This window comes from Bufo gargarizans, chromosome 5 (assembly GCF_014858855.1).
Source record: "Bufo gargarizans isolate SCDJY-AF-19 chromosome 5, ASM1485885v1, whole genome shotgun sequence".
In the NCBI taxonomy this organism is placed as follows: domain Eukaryota; kingdom Metazoa; phylum Chordata; class Amphibia; order Anura; family Bufonidae; genus Bufo; species Bufo gargarizans.
In genome coordinates this window covers 77788870-77815952 of record NC_058084.1, presented here as the reverse complement: position 1 = coordinate 77815952, position 27083 = coordinate 77788870, and the positions used below count along the sequence as shown (strand labels likewise).

Below are 27083 nucleotides of genomic sequence, written 5' to 3'. Positions count from 1 at the left end.
CACATTCTGCACCAAAAACTGCCTCCCCTTGTTTTCAGTAGAGCCACAGTTTGCACTTATTCTGCCTGGTCTGACCTTGACTTTTACCTGACTACGGTTTTTATCTTCTAGTGCTTCACACTGGTCTCTCTTGTCTCCCGTAGATCAACAGTCACTTGAACAGAGACTTCTCCAGGAGGCATCAGCCTGGTGGTTCCCCTGCAGAATTATGCAGATCCTTGTAAAGAGGTTAAAGGGTAAAGCTAAGGGGGCCACTTTGATAACCCTTATGTCTTATTCACACTACACTGTTTTGGTCAGTGATTTCCATCGGCGATTGTGAGCCACAACCAGGACTGGAGCCTCCACAGACATAAGGTATAAGTGAAAAGTCTGCACCTGTTCTGTGTTTAGAGCCGCACCTGGTTCTGGCTCAAAATCAATGATGGAAATCACTGAAGGAACACTGAAGTGTGAATGAGGCATTAGTAGTGGATACTAGTCAAATCTATTCAAATGAAACAATGGATCCACATCCACTTTATTATAAATGTTCATTTTGGACAACCCCTGCCCGGACGTCACTTTCTCTGCAGGAATTTATGGCAATAAAATGTCATTACCAGTTGCTGAGAAGCTTTGTTTCAGTGGCATTTATGTAGAAAATCTAATGTACTGCATATACACTCACCTAAAGAATTATTAGGAACACCATACTAATACAGTGTTGGACCCCCTTTTGCCTTCAGAACTGCCTTAATTCTACGTGGCATTGATTCAACAAGGTGCTGATAGCATTCTTTAGAAATGTTGGCCCATATTGATAGGATAGCATCTTGCAGTTGATGGAGATTTGAAGGATGCACATCCAGGGCACGAAGCTCCCATTCCACCACATCCCAAAGATGCTCTTTTGGGTTGAGATCTGGTGACTGTGGGCGCCATTTTAGTACAGTGAACTCAATGTCATGTTCAAGAAACCAATTTGAAATGATTCAGGCTTTGTGACATGGTGCATTATCCTGCTGGAAGTAGCCATCAGAGGATGGGTACATGGTGGTCATGAAGGGATGGACATGGTCAGAAACAATGCTCAGGTAGCCCGTGGCATTTAAACGATGGCCAATTGGCACTAAGGGGCCTAAAGTGTGCCCAGAAAACATCACCCACACCATTACACCACCACCACCACCACCAGCCTGCACAGTGGTAACAAGGCATGATGGATACATGTTCTCATTCTGTTTACGCCAAATTCGGACTCTACCATTTGAATGTCTCAACAGAAATCGAGACTCATCAGACCAGGCAACATTTTTCCAGTCTTCAACAGTCCAATTTTGGTGAGCTTGTGCAAATTGTAGCCTCTTTTTCCTATTTGTAGTGGAGATGAGTGGTACCCAGTGGGGTCTTCTGCTGTTGTAGCCCATCCGCCTCAAGGTTGTGCGTGTTGTGGCTTCACAAATGCTTTGCTGCATACCTCGGTTGTAACGTGTGGTTATTTCAGTCAACGTTGCTCTTCTATCAGTTTGAATCAGTCGGCCCATTCTCCTCTGACCTCTAGCATCAACAAAGCATTTTCGCCCATAGGACTGCCGCATACTGGATGTTTTTCCCTTTTCACACCATTCTTTGTAAACCCTAGAAATGGTTGTGCGTGAAAATCTCAGTAACTGAACAGATTGTGAAATACTCAGACCGGCCCCAACAACCATGCCACGCTCAAAATTGCTTAAATCACCTTTCTTTCCCATTCTGACATTCAGTTTGGAGTTCAGGAGATTGTCTTGACCAGGACCACAACCCTACTTTTTTTTTTTTTAAAGAAACAGAGTTTAGAAATAATTTTTCGGTAAAAGACCACGTAGAGCAGTGGTCCCCAACCTTTTTTGCACCAAGGACCAGTTTCATGCAAGACAATTTTCCCAGGGACCGGGTGGGGGGAGTGGGCGGGGGTTCGTGGGCAGGGCTTAGGGGGTAGGCGGGGCTTAGGGGGTGCTAGTCGGCGCTGACTGATTCACGTTCATAACAAAACACAAGGTGCATATTACAATATATAACACTAAATAACGACTATATAAACTGACTAGGGTCTCTGCTGTACCTGGTCTCTTCTGCATTGGTCTCTGCTGCACTGTACTGTATTTTCGCACTATAAGATGCACCTAGGTTTTAGAGTAGAACAATAAGAAAAAATATTTTTATTACACCTCAGGTCAGACCAGCAATCAGAACCCCAATGTTAATCAGACCTCAGATCAGACCCCCAATGCCTCAGATCAACCCCCCAACCTTTAGCCATCTATCAGCTACCATGTCAGCCATGAGCCCCTTATGTTAGCCATCAGCCCCTTATGTCAGCAATCAGCCCCTTATGTCAGCCATCAGCCCCTTATGTCAGCCATCAGCCCCTTATGTCAGCCATCAGCCCCTTATGTCAGCCATCAGCCCCTTATGTCAGCCATCAGCCCCTTATGTCAGCCATCACCCCTTTATGTCAGCCATCAGCCCCTTATGTCAGCCATCACCCATATGTCAGCCATCAGCCCTTATGTCAGCCCCCAGGGCAAAAAAAAACAACCCACAAAAAACCCACTTACCTCTCCTGTTCCTGGTCACCATCGCAATCCTCTTCATTCTGCTGTCGGCTGTGTATCGCGGCGCACAGTGCGAGCTCACAGAGCGACCTCACGATGTGCGCAGCCCTGCACAGCCGATAGCCGAGCCGAGGACCAGGAAGCATTGAGTACAGATCCTTCACCGCTTCCTGGTCCTCCTGTACTAATAAAGCGCTTCCATTATGGAAGCGCTTCATTAGTACCGCGTTAAAGACTGCCCTGATCGCCGTGGCCCACCGAACGCAGAATATAAAACATGCTGCGATTTTCATGCAACGCACAAGTGATGCGTGAAAATCACCGTTCATCTGAACAGCCACATTGAAGTGAATGGGTCTGGATTTAGTGTGGGCGCAATTTTTGCAGAAGACACGGCTGGCGGGAGGAGAGCAACACTGCCCTGGCCCCGTCAATCAAGAGAAGAGGCTAATTAGCATATTATAAAAGTTTATTTTTCTCAGGCAGTGAGATGGCACTAATATAGTTATGTTCAGCTGACATTAGCACATCGCTAATGTCAGCCAGCTTAATACCGATTTTTCAGGTGACAGAAACCCCTTAAAGGGGTTTGCAGCTTCCAGATATCAGATTGGGTCCCCCAGTACCCCACCAATCAGCTGGCTCCTCTAGCTGCTAGATCTAGAAACAACTAATTGGTCGTCAGCAGAATCTCTGTCCTCCATGTAGCGGCCATGCCAGCTTACTGCAGCTCAGCTTCCTGTGTGCTGGCCGGGCTGGGCGACGACCATGGGGCAGTCGCATGCGGATGGGGGACCCATTCACTACTTTTTTGCAGTGCAGAGGCACGGCCAGAAACACCACGGAAGTACTCCATAGTGCTTCCGCACCGCATCTCCGGGTTTGCGGACCCATTCAAGTTTGCAGTGCCCTTAAGTGGAGGTGCCGTATTCTGGATGCCCATGATCTTATACTGATGACCTATCCTGAGGGTAGGTCATCTACAGTATATCTAGAAACTGGAAAACATCTCTATAGTAAGTTGATTTTGTGAGTGAAAAAAGGTAGAATAACCGAGAATGTTTCCAAAATGTTTTATTATGCAATTATTTTAAGTACGAATATTGGCGTACATGCACTGAAACTGTTAAGTGAAAATAATTAGCAAAAAATAGATAATTATATTCAGTGTTCCATATTCTCAGTATCCCTAGTTTCAGGAAAGCTCCCGAAGCATATGGCGGACATATCCATTTTACAGTGAAATTCTATGGGCAATGTAAGCTCCTGTATGCCTATGGCATGTCACATGATATCAGGAAATAAACCTATTCTGATCCTTTTTACACATAAATATCAAATATATTTACAGCAAAGTAATAATGGCAAATGCTGCTACATCAGTGTGTAATGTATTGGGCACATTAAAGGGGTTATCCCATATCGCTAGGATATGCCCCCATTGTCTGATAGGTGCGGGTCCCACTTCTGAGACCCGTACCTACAAGTAAAACGGAGCAGAGAAAGTTGAGGAGGGCGCAGTGCGCATGCGCAGCCACCCTCCATTAATTTCTATGGAGCCGCCGAAAATAGCTGGCTCCGCCATTTCCGTCGGCCCCTCAGAAATGAATGGGAGTGGTGGCAGCGCATGCGTGGTGAGCTCCCCTTCACTTGAACGGGAGAGGCTGGGAGCTGCGCCTGGTGGTGGACATCCAGCCACAACTCTCCCTGACTCCGTTCTCCTTGTAGGTGTGGGTCCCAGAGGTGGGACCCGCACCTATCAGACAATGGGGGCACATCCTAGCGATATTCCCCTATTGCCTAAGATGGGATAACCCCCTTTAACTACTATTGGTGTATAGTATTCCAGTGAATGGTACTAAATTAGGTCAGATTGTAAACAGAGCAGTTAACCCTAATTTTCAGCATAGAAAAATTCATAGAAACTTTTGTAAATCAGCTTCAATAACACCTGCGTGTCGTCTCCTTTAAAGAGTCGGTGCAGTGTAATTACAACTGCTCGTCACATTCATTGCATGGCCAGCACTGGAAAGCTGAGGAAACGAGGTGCACAAAAACTCTCATTTGCGTATAGAATAAAAGCCTTTTTTCCCTCAGAAACTTTAGAACTGAAGTTGATCCTGCTGGTAGGTGCTTTTTATAGGGGTTGTCCCATGAAAAATATTCTACAGTTTTTAAACCAGCACCTGGATCTGAATACATTTGTAACTACATGTAATTAAATATTTAGCATAGCCACTGACCTATTCAATAAATATCTGTATAGCGCCACCTGCAGTGGTTGATCTGCTCACTGAGAAGGCCGCACATGCTCAGTTTCATTCTTCAACTGCCTCCTGAGTTGTGATACGGAGAGCTGAGACACGCCTCCTACCCTGTGATAGGGGGAATATGGACACGCCTCCTTAGCTGCAGCAGAAAAGACACTCCCCTTGAGCTGCCAGCTTGATATAAATCTAGCAGAGCAATGAATGAGCAGATCTCTGGATCCATGTGAGGTACAGGGCTGGTTCTAGCTTTGTTAGAAAGAGGTTGTCATGTACTATATGATGTCTGATTTTCACTTTTTACATTAGTCATTGGATAACCACTTACATGTCTAGCAGTGACTTTACCTGCTCTGGTAGCATATGTATATTTACAGTGCATTCATTTACATGTGACAAAAAACATTATATGACAGTTCTCTCATATTTCTGGAAATGGCCGGAGGCCGAATTGCTTGTTTTCTTTTAGTTTTTGCACAATAATCCTGGCGAAACCTTCTCCTTTAAAGTCACAGGTGTCAATAAGCTCTCTGACTTTTGCGCACCTCGTATCCTTTGATCTTATCAGTTCATACTCTTCTTTCAAAATTAAATGATTGGAAATGAGAGCGTCCAGGCACTGGTTCAGACAGGCTTCCGTCATTTGATTTATGATCTGATCTCGTTTCTGCTGGATCCACATTTGCGTTGTAGAGGGTGACTCTTGTTCAGGATCTACCAAGGTACCTGAGGACAGTAAAAGGCACATTATGTTCTATATGTAATGTAAAGCAATAAAACAATTGCATGTTCAAGTAGTATTACAGGCTTCATGTGTCAAAACAGTTGGGCCTCATGCACACGGCTGTTGAATGGGTCTGTGATCCGTGTTCATGTTCTATTTTCACCGGGAGCAGGCAGTTCTGAGAACAGCCCGATGAAGGCCCCCTGCGGCTGTTCTCTGAACTGCCTGCTCCCAGTGACTGCATTTGATTTCAGACCGGCTCCCGACACAGGCATAGATAAGGGCTTACCTGTGCATCGCCGGACGGGTGAGTCTACCTTACTAAAGATGGCAGCCCGCATGTGTTCGCTGGCGAACACTGCGAACTGACCATCCCTGTTCATGACCTCTGGATAGAGGACATAGATGCCATGATTGGACTGAAGCTTCTAGAAGCAAGGGTCGTAGACGGGTCAGTTATGTTTAGTACACAATGCAATGGGGCACATTTATTAAGACCGGCATATGAGACACAGGTCTTAATAAGGCCCTGTGCTGGCGGTGGATCCACCGAAGTTATGAAGAGGCCATTTCTCGTCACATGTTGTACTTCATGACAGTGGTAAAATTGAGTCAAAATATTTAGTTTTTATTTATAAAAAAATAACAAATTTAGCAAAAATTAGCAAATTTAAATTCTTCTACTTTTATTATCCATAATAATACCTCCAAAAATAATTATTACTTTACATTGCCCATATGTCTACTTCATGTTTGGATCATTTTGAAAATGACATTTCATTTTGGGTCGTTAGAAGGCTTAGAAGTTTAGAAGCAATTCTTAAAATTTTTCCAAAACACAATTTTTTCAGGACCGGTTCAGTTATAAAATCACTTTCTGGGGCTTACATATTAGAGACCACCCATAAATCAACCACTTTTATAAACTACACCCCTAAAGCTATTCAAAACTGATTTTCCAAACTTTGTTAACCCTTTAGGATTTTCACAAGAGCGAGTATTCTGCGTGGGTGCAATGCGTGATGCGAACGCATTGTGCCCGCACTGAATCTGGACCCGTTCATTTCAATGGGTCTGTGTACATGAGCGTTGTTTTTCATGCATCACTCTTGCGTTACGTGAAAATCGCAGCATGTTCCATATTCTGCGATTTTCACACAACGCTGGCCCCAGAGAAGTGAATGAGGCTGCGTGAAAATCGCATCGCATTCGCAAGCAAGTGCAGATGCGATGCGTCTTTACTGATGGTTGCTAAGATATTTTGTTTGTAAACCTTCCGTTTTTTATCACGCGTGTGCAAAACGTATGAAATCACATTGCAGCTGCACGATAAAAACTGAACGCGATCGCATACAAAACTGAATGAACTTGCTTGCGAAATTGCGCATTTTTCACTGAACCCATCCGCAACGCATCCAGACCTATTCCGCTCAAACTCGTCTGCAAGGAGCCTTAGGAACCCCGTGAGATTTAAAGGAAAATGGGAATGAAATTTCCAAATTTCACTTTTTCTTGCAGATTTAAAATTTTAATCTATTTCTTGTGCAACACATCAAGGGTTAACAGCCAAACAAAACTTAAAATCTATTACCCTTAATCTTGAGTTTACAGAAACACCCCATGTGTGCTCAAAAACTGATGTATGGGCGCACAGCAGGCATCAGAGTGGAAGGAGCACCATATGACTTTTGGAGAGTGGATTTAGCTGGAATGGTAATTGGGAGCTTTGTCCCATATGAAGACATCCTGAGGTGGCCCTACAGTGGAAACCCCCAAAAAGTGACCCCATCCCAGAAACTACACCCCTCAAGGAATATTTTAAGGTGTGTAGTAAGCACTTTGACCCATCAGGCGTTTCACAGAATTAGGAAACACTTGGCTGTGAAAAGGAAAAATTAAATATTTTTCCAGAAAAAGTTGCTTTAAACCCACATTCTTTACTTTCACAAGGGGTAACAGGACACCCCACTTTTAGTTACCCTTTCCCCCCCGAATACGGCAACACCCCAAAAGTGCATATTGGCTCTAGAGTCAAACAGCAAAATATGGATTTTGCTGACCTAAATTGGCAGACATTAATTTTAGGTGCCATGTTGCATTTTAATTAATCCTGAGGTCCCCAGAAATTAAAAACCCCAAGAAGTGACCGCATTTTGGAACGAGCACCCCCATACAAACATTTAAAGGGGTGGGGCACTTTTAAAGGGCACTTTTGACCTAACAGTTGTCTCACAGAAAAGAATATGTAGATATGTAGTGTTTGTTGGAAAGTGGATATGCAAGCGAGGTTGAATAAATCAGATATAAAGTGGAAATATTACAGGGAGCATAAAAGATGAAATTAAATTAATACTCCATGGATGTGTGATAGATTTTAAAACACTCCGTCATGCACAGGCCTTAGGTTTTTCAGGGCAGGTTTCGCTGTGGTAAATTGTGTCTTTCCTTATCCCCCTTTTGGAACATACCCTGCATCTTTTTTAGGTCCTTCCCTTCCTTGCTGTCTGGGGGGACTTGACCTGGAAAATGTTGCCCTGGTACGACACGGGCGCCATGACTTCCTGAAGTACTGGGATCCTCCCCGGCCTGGCTTTGAAAAATTAGGGCCTTGATAACCACCTCTTGGAACTGAAGGAAAGTTCCTGTGTGGCCTGCAGATTTAGATAGCACGTACGCATTGCACATTGCCATCTATACAATGTGTACGGCCAGCTTTTTGTACTACACTTTCGTTTTTCGTGTGGCACTGTAGGACTTTAGAATTTTATCTGAAAGATCCACCCCTCCCATGTGCCTGTTGTAGTCCAGGGTACAAACTGGTTTAGGGGTAGTGGTTGTGGTACCTTGTACAGGAGCAGGGGAGCTGGAGTTAGGCTGGGTTCACACCTGAGCGTTTTACAGTGCGTTCCTACGCACTGTAAAACGCTCAACAAGGAAAAAACAATGATTCCCTATGGGAATGGTTCTCACCTGGGCATTTTACAGCGCGTACGATCGCGCTGTAAAACACCCGACGCCCCAAGAAGTACATGAGCTTCTTTGGGGCGTCTTGTCGCGCGTTCCTGTACATAGACTTTCGGGAACGAGCGACAATGGGAGTTCACTTGTCTCTGTATGCGCGATTGCAAACGCCGGTACAATCGCGCATACAGAGCGCTCCTTTCAGAACGCTCAGGTCTGAACCCAGCGTCAGTGTGAATGGTGGTCAGTACAAGGACATCCCTCTTGTCCTTGTACTTAACCACCAGCATGTTCTCATGGAGGAGAGCCCTGCTTTCACCCATTCTCAGTGGTTGCCCTACCAGGGATCTAGGGAGGCCTCTCTGATTTTTGTGCACTGTGCCGCAAGCCACAATACCTCTGGCAGTTAGGGACATGGATAGGGGTATGCTGGTATAATAGTTATCCACATAGAGGTGGTAACCCTTATCCAGCATTGGGTGCAGCAAGTCCCACACGATCTTCCCACTAACTGGGGGTTCTATCCGGGAATTCTGGGGGTTCTATCCGGGAATCTTTCCTTTCGTAAATGCGGAACTTGTGGGTGTACCCGGAGCTACTCTTACAAAGTTTGTAAACCTTTAAGCCACACCTTTCACGTTTGCTGGGCAGGTACTGGCGAAATCTATTTTTCCTTTTGAAAAGTAATAGGGACTCATCTACACAGACATTTTTATCTGGGTTGTACATCTCAAACTTGGTGTTAAAGTAGTCAATGACAGGCCTAACCTTGAACAGACGGTCAAATGTTGGGTCGTTTTGGGGTGAGCACTGTGAATTGTGTTAGTGTAGGAATTTCCTAATTGACTCAAATCGCTTCCGGGTCATGCTGTTACTGTAAATTGGAGTCTGGTAGAAAATGTCCAAACTCGAATATTGTCTAACATTTGTTTTTTTTACAACGCCCATATGCAGCATGAGTCCCCAAAACTTCACCATCTCTGCTGCACTTACTGGGGTCCAACCTAGGGGTCTAGCATATGCCGATGTAGGGTTAAATATATATATATATATATATATTATAAATTGTATATATAAAATATATAATATAAATTGGTTTGGGCCACCATTACATTTACAAAGTCTTTAGAGAAGAAGATTTTGAAAAAATCTAGTTCAGTGAAGCCGCACTATCTATCTGTATTCCGGACCTGTCCTCAAAATCCAGAATTTGGGGCTGATAATTATCAGGGGGTGGGGTCCATAAGGGTTCACTCTGGGGGGCTGGCTCCGCTGCTACCCTGGGGCGCCTTCTAGAGGGTCCCTCATCAGCGGATGATGATGATGGGGTAGAGGAGTAGAGGAAAGTAGCATCCTTTTCTCCCTCACTGGCAGACTCAGTATCGGAGGCAAGTATGGTGTATGCCTCTTCAGCTGAGTATACTCGTTTGGATGGATGGGCCATTTTTATTTTATTTTGGTGTGACGTGTGAAATGTGGAAACCTTTATTTCGTGTGAGGGGTGTGTATGTTGTGTTTTCACACCTGCAGGGGCTTGTAATAAATTTGAAATTAAATTTAGGAGAAAAAAAAAGGGAAAAAAAAATTAAAAATTGCAGTGCAAACTGAGCAGACGCGATCAGTAATGGATACTACTGATCGGTACTCAGTTGTTACAAAATGAACGTACACAGATGGTGCATTTGTGCAAAATTCTAAATTGACACTAACTGAAATGTGTGTATATATACTCACCTAAAGAAATATTAGGAACACCTGTTCTATTTCTCATTAATGCCATTATCTAGTCAACCAATCACATGGCAGTTGCTTCAATGCATGTAGGGTTGTGGTCATGGTCAAGACAATCTCCTGAACTCCAAACTGAATGTCAGAATGGGAAAGAATGGTGATTTAAGCAATTTTGAGCGTGGCATGGTTGTTGGTGCCAGACAGGCCGGTCTGAGTATTTCACAATCTTCTCAGTTACTGGGATTTTCACGCACAACCATTTCTAGGGTTTACAAAGAATGGTGTGAAAAGGGAAAAACATCCAGTATGCGGAAGTCCTGTGGGCGAAAATGCCTTGTTGATGCTAGAGGTTAGAGGAGAATGGGCCGACTGATTCAAGCTGATAGAAGTGCAACGTTGACTGAAATAACCACTTGTTAAAACCGAGGTATGCAGCAAAGCATTTGTGAAGCCACAACATGCACAACCTTGAGGCGGATGGGCTACAACAGCAGAAGACCCCACCGGGTACCACTCATCTCCACTACAAATAGGAAAAAGAGGCTACAATTTGCACGAGCTCACCAAAATTGGACTGTTGAAAACTGGAAAAATGTTGCCTGGTCTGAGTCTCGATTTCTGTTGAGACATTCAAATGGTACAGTCCGAATTTTGCGTAAACAGAATGAGAACATGTATCCATCATGCCTTGTTACCACTGTGCAGGCTGGTGGTGGTGGTGTAATGGTGTGGGGGATGTTTTCTGGGCACACTTTAGGCCCCTTAGTGCCAATTGGCCATCGTTTAAATGCCACGGGCTACCTGAGCATTGTTTCTGACCATGTCCATACCTTCATGACCACCATGTACCCATCCTCTGATGGCTACTTCCAGCAGGATAATGCACCATGTCACAAAGCTCGAATCATTTCAAATTGGTTTCTCGAACATGACAATGAGTTCACTGTACTAAAATGGCGCCCACAGTCACCAGATCTTAACCCAATAGAGCATCTTTGGGATGTGGTGGAATGGGAGCTTTGTGCCCTGGATGTGCATCCCTCAAATCTCCATCAACTGCAAGATGCTATCCTATCAATATGAGCCAACATTTCTAAAGAATGCTATCAGCACCTTGTTGAATCAATGCCACATAGAATTAAGGCAGTTCTGAAGGCAAAAGGGGGTCCAACACCACATTAGTATGGTGTTCCTAATAATTCTTTAGGTGAGTGTATATGTATATATACAGGGAGTGCAGAATTATTAGGCAAATTAGTATTTTGACCACATCATCCTCTTTATGCATGTTGTCTTACTCCAAGCTGTATAGGCTCGAAAGCCTACTACTAATTAAGCATATTAGGTGATGTGCATCTCTGTAATGAGAAGGGGTGTGGTGTAATGACATCGACACCCTATATCAGGTGTGCATAATTATTAGGCAACTTCCTTTCCTTTGGCAAAATGGGTCAAAAGAAGGACTTGACATGCCCAGAAAAGTCAAAAATAGTGAGATATCTTGCAGAGGGATGCAGCACTCTTAAAATTGCAAAGCTTCTGAAGCGTGATCATCGAACAATCAAGCGTTTCATTCAAAATAGTCAACAGGGTCGCAAGAAGCGTGTGGAAAAACCAAGGCGCAAAATAACTGCCCATGAACTGAGAAAAGTCAAGCGTGCAGCTGCCAAGATGCCACTTGCCACCAGTTTGGCCATATTTCAGAGCTGCAACATCACTGGAGTGCACAAAAGCACAAGGTGTGCAATACTCAGAGACATGGCCAAGGTAAGAAAGGCTGAAAGACGACCACCACTGAACAAGACACACAAGCTGAAACGTCAAGACTGGGCCAAGAAATATCTCAAGACTGATTTTTCTAAGGTTTTATGGACTGATGAAATGAGAGTGAGTCTTGATGGGCCAGATGGATGGGCCCGTGGCTGGATTGGTAAAGGGCAGAGAGCTCCAGTCCGACTCAGACGCCAGCAAGGTGGAGGTGGAGTACTGGTTTGGGCTGGTATCATCAAAGATGAGCTTGTGGGGCCTTTTCGGGTTGAGAATGGAGTCAAGCTCAACTCCCAGTCTTACTGCCAGTTTCTGGAAGACACCTTCTTCAAGCAGTGGTACAGGAAGAAGTCTTTCATGCAGGACAATGCTCCATCACACGCGTCCAAGTACTCCACAGCGTGGCTGGCAAGAAAGGGTATAAAAGAAGAAAATCTAATGACATGGCCTCCTTGTTCACCTGATCTGAACCCCATTGAGAACCTGTGGTCCATCATCAAATGTGATATTTACAAGGAGGGAAAACAGTACACCTCTCTGAACAGTGTCTGGGAGGCTGTGGTTGCTGCTGCACGCAATGTTGATGGTGAACAGATCAAAACACTGACAGAATCCATGGATGGCAGGCTTTTGAGTGTCCTTGCAAAGAAAGGTGGCTATATTGGTCACTGATTTGTTTATGTTTTGTTTTTGAATGTCAGAAATGTATATTTGTGAATGTTGAGATGTTATATTGGTTTCACTGGTAAAAATAAATAATTGAAATGGGTATATATTTATTTTTTGTTACGTTGCCTAATAATTATGCACAGTAATAGTCACCTGCACACACAGATATCCCCCTAAAATAGCTAAAACTAAAAACAAACTAAAAACTACTTCCAAAAATATTCAGCTTTGATATTAATGAGTTTTTTGGGTTCATTGAGAACATGGTTGTTGTTCAATAATAAAATTAATCCTCAAAAATACAACTTGCCTAATAATTCTGCACTCCCTGTATATATATATATATATATATATATATATATATACGCACCGTCTTGTAGGGCGAAAAATCTGACATATATATTGTAACGGATCACCTGGCACCCCGACTGAGTACCTCCGTTGACGGATGCTCCTACCGTTTTCCTGAGGTTTCCAAGCACTCTGGCAGACACCACAATAACCGAACTGAAGCAGCATATAAATCCTCTTCAAGCATATGAATGCTGTAGACAGTTGAATAGGAAACCATACGAATAGGTTTACACTCCTAGCAGTCAAACTGGGACAGCATGCAATAAATCCTCCCCCAAGAATGATCTTATAGGGCGAAAAATCCGATATATATGCACACATTTCAGTTAGTGTCAGTTTAGAATTTTGCACAAACCCACCATCTGTGTACGTTCATTTTGCAACAACTGAGTACCGATCAGTAGTGTCCATTACTGATCGCGTCTGCTCAGTTTGCGCTGCAATTATTTTCTTTATTTCAAAAAATAATAATTTTCCTTTTTTTTCTTCTATACTTAATTTCAAATTTATTACAAGCCCCTACATGTGTGAAAACACAACACCCCTCACGCGAAATAAAGGTTTCCACATTTCACACGTCACACCCAAATAAAATAAAAATGGCCCGGCCATCCAAACGAGTAAACTCAGCTGAAGAGTATATATAAGAGTAAATAAGAGTAAATATATTTTTTTCTCATTTTCCTCCTCAAAAACATAGTTGCGTCTTATGGGCAGGTGCTGCCCATAAGATGCACCTAGGTTTTTGAGGAGGAAAATTAGAAAAAAAATATTTTGAACCAAAAGGTGTGCTTTTGAACTAATGGTGGTCTGTGGATGACACTATTATGGGGGATCTGTGGATGGCACTGTTATGGGGGATCTGTGGATGGCACTGTTATGGGGAGCTGGATCTTTGGATGACACTGGTGTGCTTTTGAACTAATGGTGGCCTGTGGATGACACTATTATGGGGGATCTGTGGATTACACTGTTATGGGGGCATCTGTGGCTGGCACTGTTATGGGGGGATCTGTGGATGGCACTGTTTATGGGGGGATCTGTGGATGGCACTGTTATGGGGGGATCTGTGGATGGCACTGTTATGGGGGGATCTGTGGATGGCACTGTTTATGGGGGGATCTGTGGATGGCACTGTTATGGTGGGGATCTGTGGATGGCACTGTTATGGGGGATCTGTGGATGGCACTGTTATGGGAGGTGGATCTTTGGATGACACTGGTGTGCTTTTGAACTAATGGTGGTCTGTGGATGACACTATTATGGGGGATCTGTGGATTACACTGTTATGGGGGCATCTGTGGATGGCACTGTTATGGGGGGATCTGTGGATGGCACTGTTATGGGGGGATCTGTGGATGGCACTGTTATGGGGGGATCTGTGGATGGCACTGTTATGGGGGGATCTGTGGATGGCACTGTTATGGTGGGGATCTGTGGATGGCACTGTTATGGGGGATCTGTGGATGGCACTGTTATGGGGAGGTGGATCTTTGGATGACACTGTTATGGGGAGGGGGATCTGTGGATGACACTGTTATAGGGTGATCTGTGGATGACCATGCTATGGGGGGGGGGGGGGATCTGTGGATGACACTATATAACATCTTATGCTTTATGTGTCATCCACAGATCCCCCCCATAACAGTGTCCCCCAATACACCGGGCCCCGCCGCTCACAGCAGTATACATATCTAAACAGTAATCCTTAAGTTACTCAACTTTAACTTTAAAGCAGCGCTATCCTGTTTACTACCTTACAATCAAGCTCCCGTAGCAGGCAGAGCGGCCGGTAGCGTAACATCACTCACTCATGTCACGCGCCTGCTTCATTCATAAAGTGGGAGGAGCAGGCGTGTGACGTGAGTGAGTGACGTTATGCCGCTGCCCACTCTGCCTGTTCCCGAAGCTTGATTTTAAGGTAGTAAACAGGATAGTACTGCTTTAAAGATAGTTACTCGAGCTTAAGGATTACTGTTTAGATATGTATACTGCTGTGAGTGGCGGGGCCCGGTGTAAAAGTACAATGACTGCACCAGGCCCCGCAGCGAGTTGCGGGCCTCCAGCCCCTCCTCCCTCCCAGCTGATACATCGCTGCGCTGTGCAGCATCGCAGCTGGTGATGTATCAGTGTTAGCGATGTAAAAATTGCAGCATTCACCCCGTAAGACGCACTGCCATTTCCCCCCCAATTTTGGAGGGAAAAAAGTGCATCTTATGGGGCAAAAATAACTAACTACCACTAACTGCAGGTTTTTGTTCACAAAAAAAAACTAAAACTCCCAAAAAATTTAACCAGCTGAGGGGATTGTGGTCCGTCTCCACAGTGAAGTGGCGCCCGAATAAGTACGGCTGCAAACGTTGCAGTGCCCAGACAATTGCCAGGCACTCCTTCTCCATCATAGAATAGGCCACCTCCCTCGGCAGGAGCTTTCGACTCAGGTACAAAACGGGGTGTTCTTGGCCCGTAGTGTCGACCTGGCTGAGCACAGCACCGAGGCCAAAATCACTGTCGTCGGTCTGTACTATAAACGGCCGCATGAATTCGGCTGCTTGTAGTACAGGGAAGCTCGAGAGGGCAGCCTTCAGTGACCGGAAGGGACAGGGACGGAGGGTGGTTTAGGGATCTGGGACAGCTGCAAATGAAAAAAAGAAATCAGTGCGGCAATTCCAGATACTTTTTTATTCTTTCAGCAGAAAAGGGTTAAATGCACAATGGTGGTGCACCACAAGTTCCAGCAAGCCAACAGCAGCACAGAAAAGCACACTACCTCTCTGCATGCAGTCACCAGCTAGAATGGCTGCATGCAGGGATGTTCTGCCCTTTCCTGTGCAGCTATAGCGCTGCCATTGGCTGGAGCATTATTCCAGCCAATCGCAGCTCTGGCAGGGGACCCCAAACATCAGTGTTCCCTGCCTCACCTCGGAAGAGACCGGTGCTGACCAGTTCAGCCCCGGTCACCTCCCCCTGAGCCCCACCCAACCCGCCGCTGTATACAGCTTCAGGCGCTGCGATGTGCCGGTCTTCATTGACCAGCCAATCGCAGCACTTGGAGCTGCAGGGGGCGGTGCAGCACCATGCTGCCCTTACCTGGCATGGCTGTCTGCCGGTAAAAACAGCAGCCATGGTAACCCGATTCCCCCGCAATCGTTCCCCACCGCCCGGCGGACCTGGTCCTTAAGTCACATCCGATTGCGCCGTACATGTACGGTGCGGGTCCTTAAGGGGTTAAGGACGCACGAGATAATACACAATATACACAGAGAATATATACAGTGGTTGGATGTGCAAATACAGGTGGTATGATACAACAGAGTTAAACAGAGCAAGGGTCGGTTACCACATAGATGAGTAGTCCTTTGGGTTGTGATGAGTTCTGGGTTGCTGTAATGCTTGGCTGTAGTCACATGGGGGCAGTGATGTCAGCAGTTTGTCCACGGTCCCTCCAAACACGTTACTCGAGGTGAGCCCCTTCAGAGAAAGACGCCGGCCTCTGGCCTGCATGGGCCTTTTCACCTGTAGTCGGTCACTCCCTTCCCTCCCTCTGGGAGGAGTCCACCCTCCCTTCCTTGTCCTGGCAGCTAAAAGACCCACAAAACCCATTAGGGCCCATAGCTCCAGACCAGAAGGTCACAGGAAGATGGTTCTGGGACTAACGGATCCACCTGGGTTCCGGCTGCAGGTGGAGACCAAACATCGCAATGTTATTAGGTTTCTGCTGGGAGATCTCTGTATCTCCCCTTCCTGGCATCCTATCACCAAACTACAACCAGGGTCAGGTCCGTTTGGTTTATACCAGTGGGGAAGAGAAGATAGACAGCGGCACTCACCCATGTACGAAAAATAACAGCAGCTTTATTCAGGGTCAAATATGGCAGGGGGCGGACAATTCAAGAGCACGCATCAAACAGCGGCGGCCGTTTTGCGCTACATGAACTTCCTCAGGCTGTGCGTCAATGCGTGCTTGCGCCATCGCTCCTTTTAACTCCCGGCGCAGACCGTTGTCATGGAGATAGAAGAACCAGGCTGCGTCCGTGCAAAAAGGATGACGTCAAAGTATAAAAACAGTGTACATGTAACAACATAAGGACAAAAGTAATGTGCACAATAAGTAAGCAAGATTGTAAACATATTTTTACAAGAAAGGACTAAGGTCATTCCTGTCATTTAATCCAAGCTCCCCGAGGGCTTGTGTACGCAGGATCCACCTGGCTTCCCTCTGCAGAAGGAGGCGATGTCTATCCCCTCCCTGCAGGGGAGTAGGCACAGTCTCCAGGCCAGAGAGGGAGATACAATTAATGTCACCACCATGGGCCTCTCTGACATGGTCTATAAATCTCGGGCATCTCTTCCCTGTCTTAACAGAGTTAAAGTGCTCCCTAACTCTTTCGAAGAGACACCTGATGGTCTTCCCAAAATAAAATCACCCGCAGGTGCACAGCAGTAAATATACCACATATGTGCTCCGGCAGTTGATAAAGCTATTGACTCTGTGCTGGATCCCAGCAAACTCCAAATACATTTTTTGGGAATTATGGGAGCACAATGAGCAATTGCCACATCTAAAATTACCTTTCTGTAGGTTACTCTTAAGCCAGTTTCTGCTCTTACTAGGCTGGAACCTACTTCTGACAAGTCTGTCTTCCACAGTGTGGCTCCTTCTAAAGGAGATCAATGGTTTTTGTCCTGTGAGCTCATTCAGGGTTGCATCTCTCCTCAGGATATCCCAATTTTTTTATATCACTGAGCGTATCCGCTCTGCCATCGGGCTATATTTGAATGAGAATGCAAACCTGGTACTCCTAATGTCTGTCTTTTCCTGGTCACCCCTGGAGCTCCCACTTAGTAGATTATCCTGTGAGAAGCCCTCTTCTACTCTCTTCATGTCTCTATTAAGTGGTTCTTCAGGGTACCCTCTCTTCAATAACCGCTGTTTCAAATCCTGAGCCTGACTGCGGTATCCACTGTCTTTACTGTTGATACGCCTCAATCTGATGAATTGTCCGTAGGGTACGGCTTTTTTGACACTCTGTGGATGGAAGCTGTCATGGTGGAGCAAGGAGTTGGTCGCTGTGGGCTTGCGAAAGCCCTCCGTGACCAACTCGTCGCCCTCCACCAGGACAGCCACGTCCAGGAATTCCAATCTGGTGCCTCCAAAATTGAGGGTGAAAGTCATTCCCATGTCATTACTGTTAAGGAAATCGACGAACTCGCTGCACTCGTTGTCAGTACCTTTCCAAACTATGAACACGTCATCCTCAAAACGTAAATACGTTTTTAACTTGGGTAAGAAAGGTTTCATAGTAGAGTAAATATACCTGTCCTCTAGTCTGGCAAGGTACATATTCGCAAATGTACAGGAGATGGGGGTCCCCATAGCCGTACCCAGCCTTTGCCTAAACCAATCATTCCCAAACTGAAACACATTGTTGGTTAGAATATAACTGGTTTATGCCTGTGACGGACGGGCAATTCATAATTCCTTATGAACCCCCGGTTCCGTGATGTCTGATGGATTTGAGTGATCTGGTTAGAGGGAACTAGGGGGCAGCACATTCCTGTGTTCCCCCATGCGCCCATCCGCACCCTCTCCTTGCCGAGATAACCCGTCTGCGTTCCCGTGGTCATGGCCCTTCCTGTGGTGAATGGTAAAGGGATACTGCTGGAGAGCGAGGCTCCAGCGTAGCAACCTTCCATTCGTTCCTGAAACGGTGTTTAACCAGCTGAGGGGATTGTGGTCTATCTCCACAGCGAAGTGGCACCCGAATAAGTATGGCTGCAAACATTGCAGTACCCAGACAATTGCCAGGCACTCCTTCTCCATCGTGGAGTAGGCCACCTCCCTGGGCAGGAGCTTACGACTCAGGTACAAAACGGGGTGTTCCTAGCCCGTAGTGTCGACCTGGCTGAGCACGGCACAGAGGCCAAAATCACTGGCGTCAGTCTGTACTATAAACGTCTGCATGAATTCGGCTGCTTGTAGTACAGGGAAGCTCTAGAGGGCTGCCTTCAGCGGCCGGGAGGCCGTCTCGCAGTCGTTTGTCCAATCGACTGTGTAGGGCAGCTTCTTCTTGGTGAGGTCCATCACGGGCTTCGCCAGGCTACTATAGTGGGGGACGAACCTCCTATAGGAACCGGGTGGTCCCGTCCTTCTTTGTGACGAGGACCACAGGCGAGGCCCAAGCGCTGTTGCATGCCTGGATGACCCCCAGCTTCACCATTTCGTCAATCTCCTGGCGCATGTGCTCCTGCACCTCCAAGGAAACCCAATATGCTGAACGCCGGATTGGGGGGTGATCCCCAGTCTCCATGTAATGACAGCCAACTCTGTCCTTTCAGGCTTGTTGCTGAACAACTCACGGAAGGGGAAAAGTGTGGCCCACAGCTGGGACCATTGGCCCTTCAAGAGCTGTTGGCCCACCTCCACATCCTCGATGGAACCACCCGCCTTAACCTGTGCGAGCATGTCCAGGAGGGTCTCTTCCTTCCCCTCTTCTGGAAGGTTGCATACAGGGAGGGCACATGCCTTTCTCTCATGATGTGCCTTCATCATGTTCACGTGGAAGGCCTTCCGCCTTCCTCGGGCATGGTCCAGGGTGACCAGGTACGTTAAGGCATTGAGTTGCTGGTGCACAAGGTACGGGCCTTCCCAGGCCGCCTGAAGCTTGTCCTGAGGTATGGGGACTAGTAACCATACCTTTTGATCCACCTGGTAGGTTCTCTCACAAGCATTCTGGTCATACCATCGCTTCTGGTCGGCCTGGGCTTGCTCCATATTATCGTGCACTAGCTGCGACAAGGCCTGCATCTTGTCCCGGAAGCACATAAACTTGATGACCGACACTTCAGGGGTGGCTACATTTCCTTCCCAGGCCTCTTTCACCAGAGCCAGGGGCCCCCGCACACATCGCTCGTACAGGAGCTCGAATGGGGAGAACCTCGTGGAAGCCTGTGGGACCTCCCGGTAGGCGAACGGCAGGTGTGGGAGGTACCGCTCCCAGTCATGCCCGTGTGAGTCGACCAACATCTTAAGCATCTGCTTTAAGGTGCCATTAAACCGTTCGCACAGGCTGCTGCCACCGCTGGTAGTGCCTGCTTCCCCTTGGCTTCCCCTTGGTCTGACTGACCTGGCCCTCTGACATCCTAGTTGTGGAGGAACCCTGCACTGAGGCCTTACCTGGGAGCCCTAGTGTCACAACCATGGTCATGGTCGTGACTCCTGAACCGCAGGCTGTTGCCTGCGGTTTGGTTTGGTTGTTCAACCACAGGTGAGGGCCGCTAGTATGTTGCCTCACTTGTGGTTGCCGCGGGCAACAAGTTGTTATTTTGTATGTCGCAGTATAGCAGCCTGAGCTGGTGCTAGGCAGCTTGCTGCAATGTGCATGCGGTTGCACCTGGCAACCTGTCTTTGTTGTGTCTTTTGTATGTCTGGTGTGCACAGGGTTTTAGTTATGTGTGCACTTTCCCCTTTAAGTGGCTTCCATCCCTTGACTTGTGTTGGAAGGGTTAACTTCCTTCCTAGTGTGTGTGGGTGTGGCTACATGGGCTATTTAGCCTCGGCTGTGATCAGTAGTCTGAGGGGTACTTCAACCGTGGCTAGCTGGAGTCATCCTCCTGTGATATACCATCTGCCAGTGGGGGCCACCCTTGTGGTCATAGGTTCATGTATGGTGTTATGAAGATGTTTCTTTGGTCTCTTTATTTATTGCAGCTTATGGTTTCCTGGGTTCCTGTGTGATGTGTGCTGTGTCCTTTGTGTTGTTGTGGACAGCAGCACAGGCTGTGTGTCTGTGGCAGGTAGGTGTGGTACTAGTTTCACTTACCTGCCATTGCCATATGTCTGTTTATGTTTCCCCTTTCTTTATAGCTTGGCCACTGAGTGTCACGATGGACAGGAACTCAGATACACAGACAACCAAATACACAAGTGTCTAGGCTAGATGCTGGGGACAGGTCACCTCCTAGCACATCCCTGACTTCTCTCCCTATGCTGCTAAGCCCACATTCAGACCTTGATGGTAGGAATGAAGTGTCCTCATGCCTGGACTGCATACACCCTAGAATCCCTGAGATAGTGAAAGGAGAGAAGGGGCAGAAGACACACAAATAGCCTAGACCGCAAACAACAAACAGAAATCAAACTTATCTGAGCTGGAACAGACAATCCTTCCTTCCTTGAATCCAAGGCCAGACTGAAATCTATAACCCGCACGGCCCTCTGGGATTGAAGGCAATTTAAGCCAATGACCCCACCCAGAGCACCTGAAGGAAGGCGGATCCAGCATGATTCCAAAACAAACAAAAGGCTAGACACATGCTGCCAATCTGACAGACCTCCGCACACTGAGCAAGTCATGACAGTACCCCCCCTTCTACGGGTGACCTCCGGGCACCCCGGACCAACCTTATCCGGGTGGGCTCTGTGAAAAGCCCTAACCAGTCGGCTGGCGTTGACCTCCAATGCCGGAAACCACATCCTCTCCTCGGGGCCGTATCCCCTCCAGTGTACCAGATACTGAAGAGAACCCCGAAGAACTCTAGAGTAAAGAATCCTGGAGATCTCGAACTCTAAAATCCCATCGACCAGAACAGGAGGAGGGGGCAATGGCGATGGTTCCACTGGTCTCACATATTTTTTCAATAAAGATCTATGGAACACATCATGGATCCTCCAGTCGAAACTCTACTGGATTGATTAGCGCAGATATTTTGTACGGGCCGATAAATCTTGGACCCAGTTTCCAAGATGGCACTCTCAATTTAATGTTTTTAGTGGACAACCACACCAGATCACCCACACACAGGTCTGGACCAGTCACACGTCTCCTGTCAGCCATTCGCTTATATCTCTCACCCATCGTCTCCAAATTCACTTGTATCCTCCGCCAGATAGAGGATAAGGTAGAAGAAAACCTTTCCTCCTCTGGCATCCCAGAGGAACTAGTCCCAGAAAAGGTACCAAACTGAGGATGAAAACCATATGCGCCAAAAAATGGCGACTTACCCGTGGATTCCTGTCTACGGTTATTCAAAGCAAACTCCGCTAAGGGCAGGAATGAGGACCAGTCCTCCTGATTTTCCGCCACAAAGCACCTCAAGTAGGTCTCCAGGTTCTGATTAGTACGCTCCATCTGTCCATTCGACTGCAGATGGAAAGCCGAAGAGAACGAAAGTTGAATGCCAAGCCGAGAGCAGAACGCCCTCCAGAACCTGGAGACAAACTGCGTGCCCCTATCAGAAACCACATCCGAAGGAATACCATGCAATCTCACGATATTGTCAACAAAAATTTGCGCAAGAGTCTTGGCATTAGGCAGACTAGTTAACGATATAAAATGAGTCATCTTGCTAAAACGATCAACTACCACCAAAATTACTGTTTTCCCAGAGGATTTTGGCAGATCCGTAATAAAGTCCATGGACAAGTGCGTCCAAGGACGAGACGGAATAGATAAAGGAAAGAGTGAACCAGCCGGTCGAGTATGAGCAACTTTAGATCGTGCACAGGTCTCACAAGCTGCCATGTAATCCTCAATGCTCCTAAGTAACCCGGGCCACCAGAACCTCCGGGACACAAGGTCACAGGTGGACTTACCACCAGGATGTCCGGCAAGGACAGTATCGTGATGTTCCTTGAAAACCTTGTATCGCAGTTCTTCGGGAACAAATAACCTCCCTGGGGGACAGGAACAGGAGCCCCCTCCTGTGCTCCCAACACCTCTATCTCCAATTCGGGATACAGAGTGAAAACCACAACCCCGTCAGCCAAAATCGGAGCAGGATCCTCTGAATCACCTCCCCCAGGAAAACTGCGAGACAACGCATCTGCCTTGATATTTTTGACCCCCGGACGAAAAGTGACAACAAAATTGAACCTGGTAAAAAACAGTGACCATCTGGCCTAACTAGGGTTCAGACGCTTGGCAGATTGCAGGTAAGCCAAATTCTTATGATCCGTATAAACAGTAACGGGGTGAGAAGCCCCCTCCAACCAGTGACGCCATTCCTCAAAGGCCAATTTTATAGCCAGCAACTCTCCATCTCCCACATCATAGTTCCTCTCAGCAACCGAGAGCTTCTTGGAAAAGAAAGCACACGGGACCCATTTGCCAGGAGAAGAACCCTGCGACAGCACTGCTCCCACCCCCACTTCTGATGCATCCACCTCCACCACGAATGGTTGAGAGACATCAGGCTGCACCAGAATGGGAGCAGACGCAAAACACTCCTTAATAGTCGAAAAGGCCTGCAATGCCTCCTCCGACCAAACAGAGACGTCAGTGCCCTTCTTTGTCATTCAGTCAGAGGTTTAACAATGGTGGAATAGTTTAGAATAAATTTTCTATAATAGTAAACCACAAAAATCGCATCAAAGCTTTCTGATTCTCTGGTCGGTCTCATTCCAGAACCGCCCGGACTTTTTCGGGGTCCATACGAAAACCAGAGTCGGAAAGCAGATATCCCAAAAACGGAAGCTCCTGCACAGAAAACACACATTTTTCCAATTTGGCATATAACTTATTCTCCTGAAGGATTGTCAAAACCTGTCTCAAATGATCCTGATGGGTCTTCAGATCAGGAGAGTAAATTAAAATGTCATCCAAGTAAACCACCACGAACCTCCCCACCAAGTGATGAAAAATGTAATTGACGAATCGCTGAAATACTGCTGGCGCGTTCGTCAACCCAAAAGGCATAACCAGATTCTCAAAATGACCCTCGTGCGTATTGAAGGCCATCTTTCACTCATCCTGCGCACGTCTGCCCATGGTGATCCCCAGGGGCTCATGGTGGCCCCTGTGGGATACAAGTGGCCCCTGTGAGATATATGTAGGGGCTTGTGCCCCCTTATAGTATGTAGGGGCCTTGTGCCCCCTTATGTCCCTAATATTAATGTATATACATGTGTATGGATGTGCCCCAAGCATCCATACTCATGTATATTATATAAACCCCCCCCCCTACATGGACCCAGATGCATCAATGTGAATGTGGCCCAAGCATTTACATTGATGTATTCTGAGTAAAGGCGCCAGGATGACCGGATAAGGTCCGGTCATTCTGGTGACCTCAAAAGGATTCAAATTCTAATGAATTTGAATCCTTTTGTTCTAATTATCTGCAGCCCTGCTGGAGATAATTAAACATAATAGAGATAGAGGAGACACCTCCGCTCCCTCTATTATGTGCATTCCGGCATCGCAATTACCATTGCGATGTCCGGAATGCCGAGAGCTACAGGCGGGAGATCAAAGGATCTCCCGCCTGTCTGCAGCGCGTCCCCGATGTGCGGGCCGGCGCAGTGACGTCATATCACTGCGCCGGCCCACGTGGATGATGGGGGCACGCGCACCCCCTGGTGGGTGGCGCGGGAGTGCGGGCAGCCGGGGTTAAATGCCGGCGGCCCCGGCACTCCAGCAGTTAGGGTCTGGGCCCCCATATGAGGAGAGCGCGTCCTGCGCTCAGCGAAGTCAGGGTCTGGGCCCCCCACGTGGAGGAGAGCGCAGGCAGCCACCCGGGCTGCGCTGCGATAAGAAGGATCGGGACAGACTGAGCCGTGACCGGACCCCCCCCTCCTGTAGGACCCGGACCGGCCTGGCCCCTCTGAAGAAGAGAGCGATCGGCGCTCTGTACGGAGCGGCCCCCTGGCCGACGAGGATTACCCTAGAAGAACGAGCATAAACCTTGAGTATCTCCCCCTGTATACCCTGTTCCTCCTCTGGACCTAATACTCCCCTTGTAACCCCTGACTATCCTGACCCACCCCTGGTTAACCCCTGCATTCCTACCACTATCCTGACCCACCCCTGGCTAACCCTTGCATTCCTACCACTATCCTGACCCACCCCTGGTTAACCCCTGCATTCCTATCACTATCCTGACCCACCCCTGGTTAACCCCTGCATTCCCCTGGTTAACCCCTGCATCACCCCTGTATCGCCCCCTTCCTGCATCCCCTGGTTAACCCCTGCACTGCTGTGCTGTAGAGCATGCCTCTGCTCTGCAAACAAACTGTATCGTGTTTAACCCTCTTGTAACCCCGTAGGGACAGTATAGAGCTAGGCGGGGGGGTTGTTATACTTGTATGTGTGTATTGTATAGTTAGTTTGTGGGTGGAATTTGGGAACGTGTAGTGTAGTTATTGTATATGTGTAGTGCTGTGTAATTACTGTATTGTGTGCTTGGTGTATTAAATACTGTTATATTTGTACCTTTTGTGTAGTGTGTACTTGTTAGCGGTAGTGAGTAAGGCGCATGCAGCTAGTGTAGCGATCAGTGTAAAGCATAGCGAAGGTATTGTGTTATTATTATATAAAGGCATAAATAGGCGGAGTCCTCACTAGACGGCTCTTCCTATTTAGGAATATTAATTATCGATATTCGCATAATATTGGTGATTAATATTCCCCCCTTTACATTGGCGAGCCAGGCCCACTGCTTGGATTTTGAAATCTGTGTTTGGTTTTGAGGTTAGAGGTCGGTTATCCTGTGAATTGTCAGGCAAGAGAGACGTGGTCAGCGGTCTGAGCGTCTAGGAGAGCCGTGGTCAGCGGTCTGAGCGTCTAGGACCTGATAATTCAGACAGGAAACGCGACTCTTCCTCACAGCACCAAACGCAGATCAAAATCTTTAGCAGAGAATCTATGTTCTATCTGTGAATTAATATTTTGCTATTTGCTTTGCACGGTCACTACATCGCTCGAGTGATTGCGAGGGAGAAGAGGACACGTCACTGGAAGAGATCCATCTTCGTGGGAGCAGCGTACAAAGTCAGGCTGGTCGGGAAGAAGCGATCCGGGAAAATGGACTTCTTCCAAGCAGCTGCTAGGACGAAGAGGTACGGCCCCAAGGAGAAGATGGACGCTCATCAAACGGTGAGTATGGACTTCCCCACACTGCAACACTTGAGCAGACACAGCACATTCAATCCCATCCTCCCCACCACATACAAGTCAGCAGAAATGCTGTGGTCCGATTTGTTGGCGCAGGCTTGTAGTTATGACAAGCTTTGTGTGAACAAACGGATGGTGTTGAACAAGGCCACTAAACGGCTTCAGATGCTGGCCAAACTCGTTCATACGTTTGAGGCTAGCATCTGTAAGCCAAAGGAAGTGGCGCTGGTGTCTCAGTCAACGGAGACAATTCCTCCGGCCGTTCACTGCCAGTGCTGTGCCAGTAATTCGGACCAGGTTTTGGCATTACGGGCACAGCTGGCGGAGAATGTGCAGTCTACTGTTGACCGAGATGCGCAGGTGGCTAGGATACAGTCACAATTAGTAGAGCTGCAGAAGCAGAAGGAGGAAATTGAGGCTAAGTTGACTCAGTCTTATACTGAGGTCAAGGCCTTCAAGGAGCGGACTGCCTCTACTAATGTGACGGTAGCCAAATTGAAGGCTCAGGTTGCTGTAAGCTCCCAGATAATGACTGGCATGCAACAGGTCATCACCAAGTTGGTGCCGGCCCTTTCTTTTCCCATAAAGTCAGGGTCGGAATATCCCAAAACTTTGGCCTATGCAGGGCAAATAGGGGGGAGAGTAGTCTGTGACAGGCCAAATACCAAGCCTGTCCAGACTAACGGAGATTTTTCCCTGACTTTGGGGAAAAGAAACATCATGAAAAGTGCCTCCCTGAGGATGGAACAATTCAGGGAGCGCGGTTGCAGTGTGGACGGACCTAAGCCATGCCGGGCAAACATCAAATGTTTTGCGTGTGGTGGCTTGGGTCATATAGCGAAGCACTGCAAAACACACAGGACAGAAAGCCCAATCAGGTGCTTCAGGTGTGGGAACAAAGGACACATTGCAAGGAATTGCCCTTGTGCAAGTAATTGCAATGTGTCCAGTGATGGGATTCAGGTAACAAATGGTGCAGCGGGGTCTAGTCAGTTTGGCCATAAAGGGGTTACCTCTCGGCAGCATCTTCAGCTGCTGAGGGGCCAGAGTGGCCAAGCTAGGCTAGGCAACATTTGACACCCCCTGTACTATTTGTTACACCGTTTGTTCCCTGTACATGTCCATGTTGTGTGTTTTTGTT

At 47.2% G+C, this 27083-nt stretch overlaps 1 protein-coding gene across 2 annotated transcripts in view; it reads right to left on the bottom strand.

Annotated features, from left to right (window-relative positions):
• Positions 1 to 3633: 3633 nt before the first annotated feature.
• Positions 3634 to 27083, bottom strand: part of RIPK2 (receptor interacting serine/threonine kinase 2) — a 91568-nt gene continuing 68118 nt past the window's right edge. For both annotated transcript variants that reach the window (XM_044294829.1, XM_044294830.1), the window contains exon 12: positions 3634 to 5569. In XM_044294829.1, the coding sequence (XP_044150764.1) occupies positions 5265 to 5569 (305 nt within the window). In that variant the 3' untranslated portion in view covers positions 3634 to 5264. The remainder of the gene's footprint in view (positions 5570 to 27083) is intronic.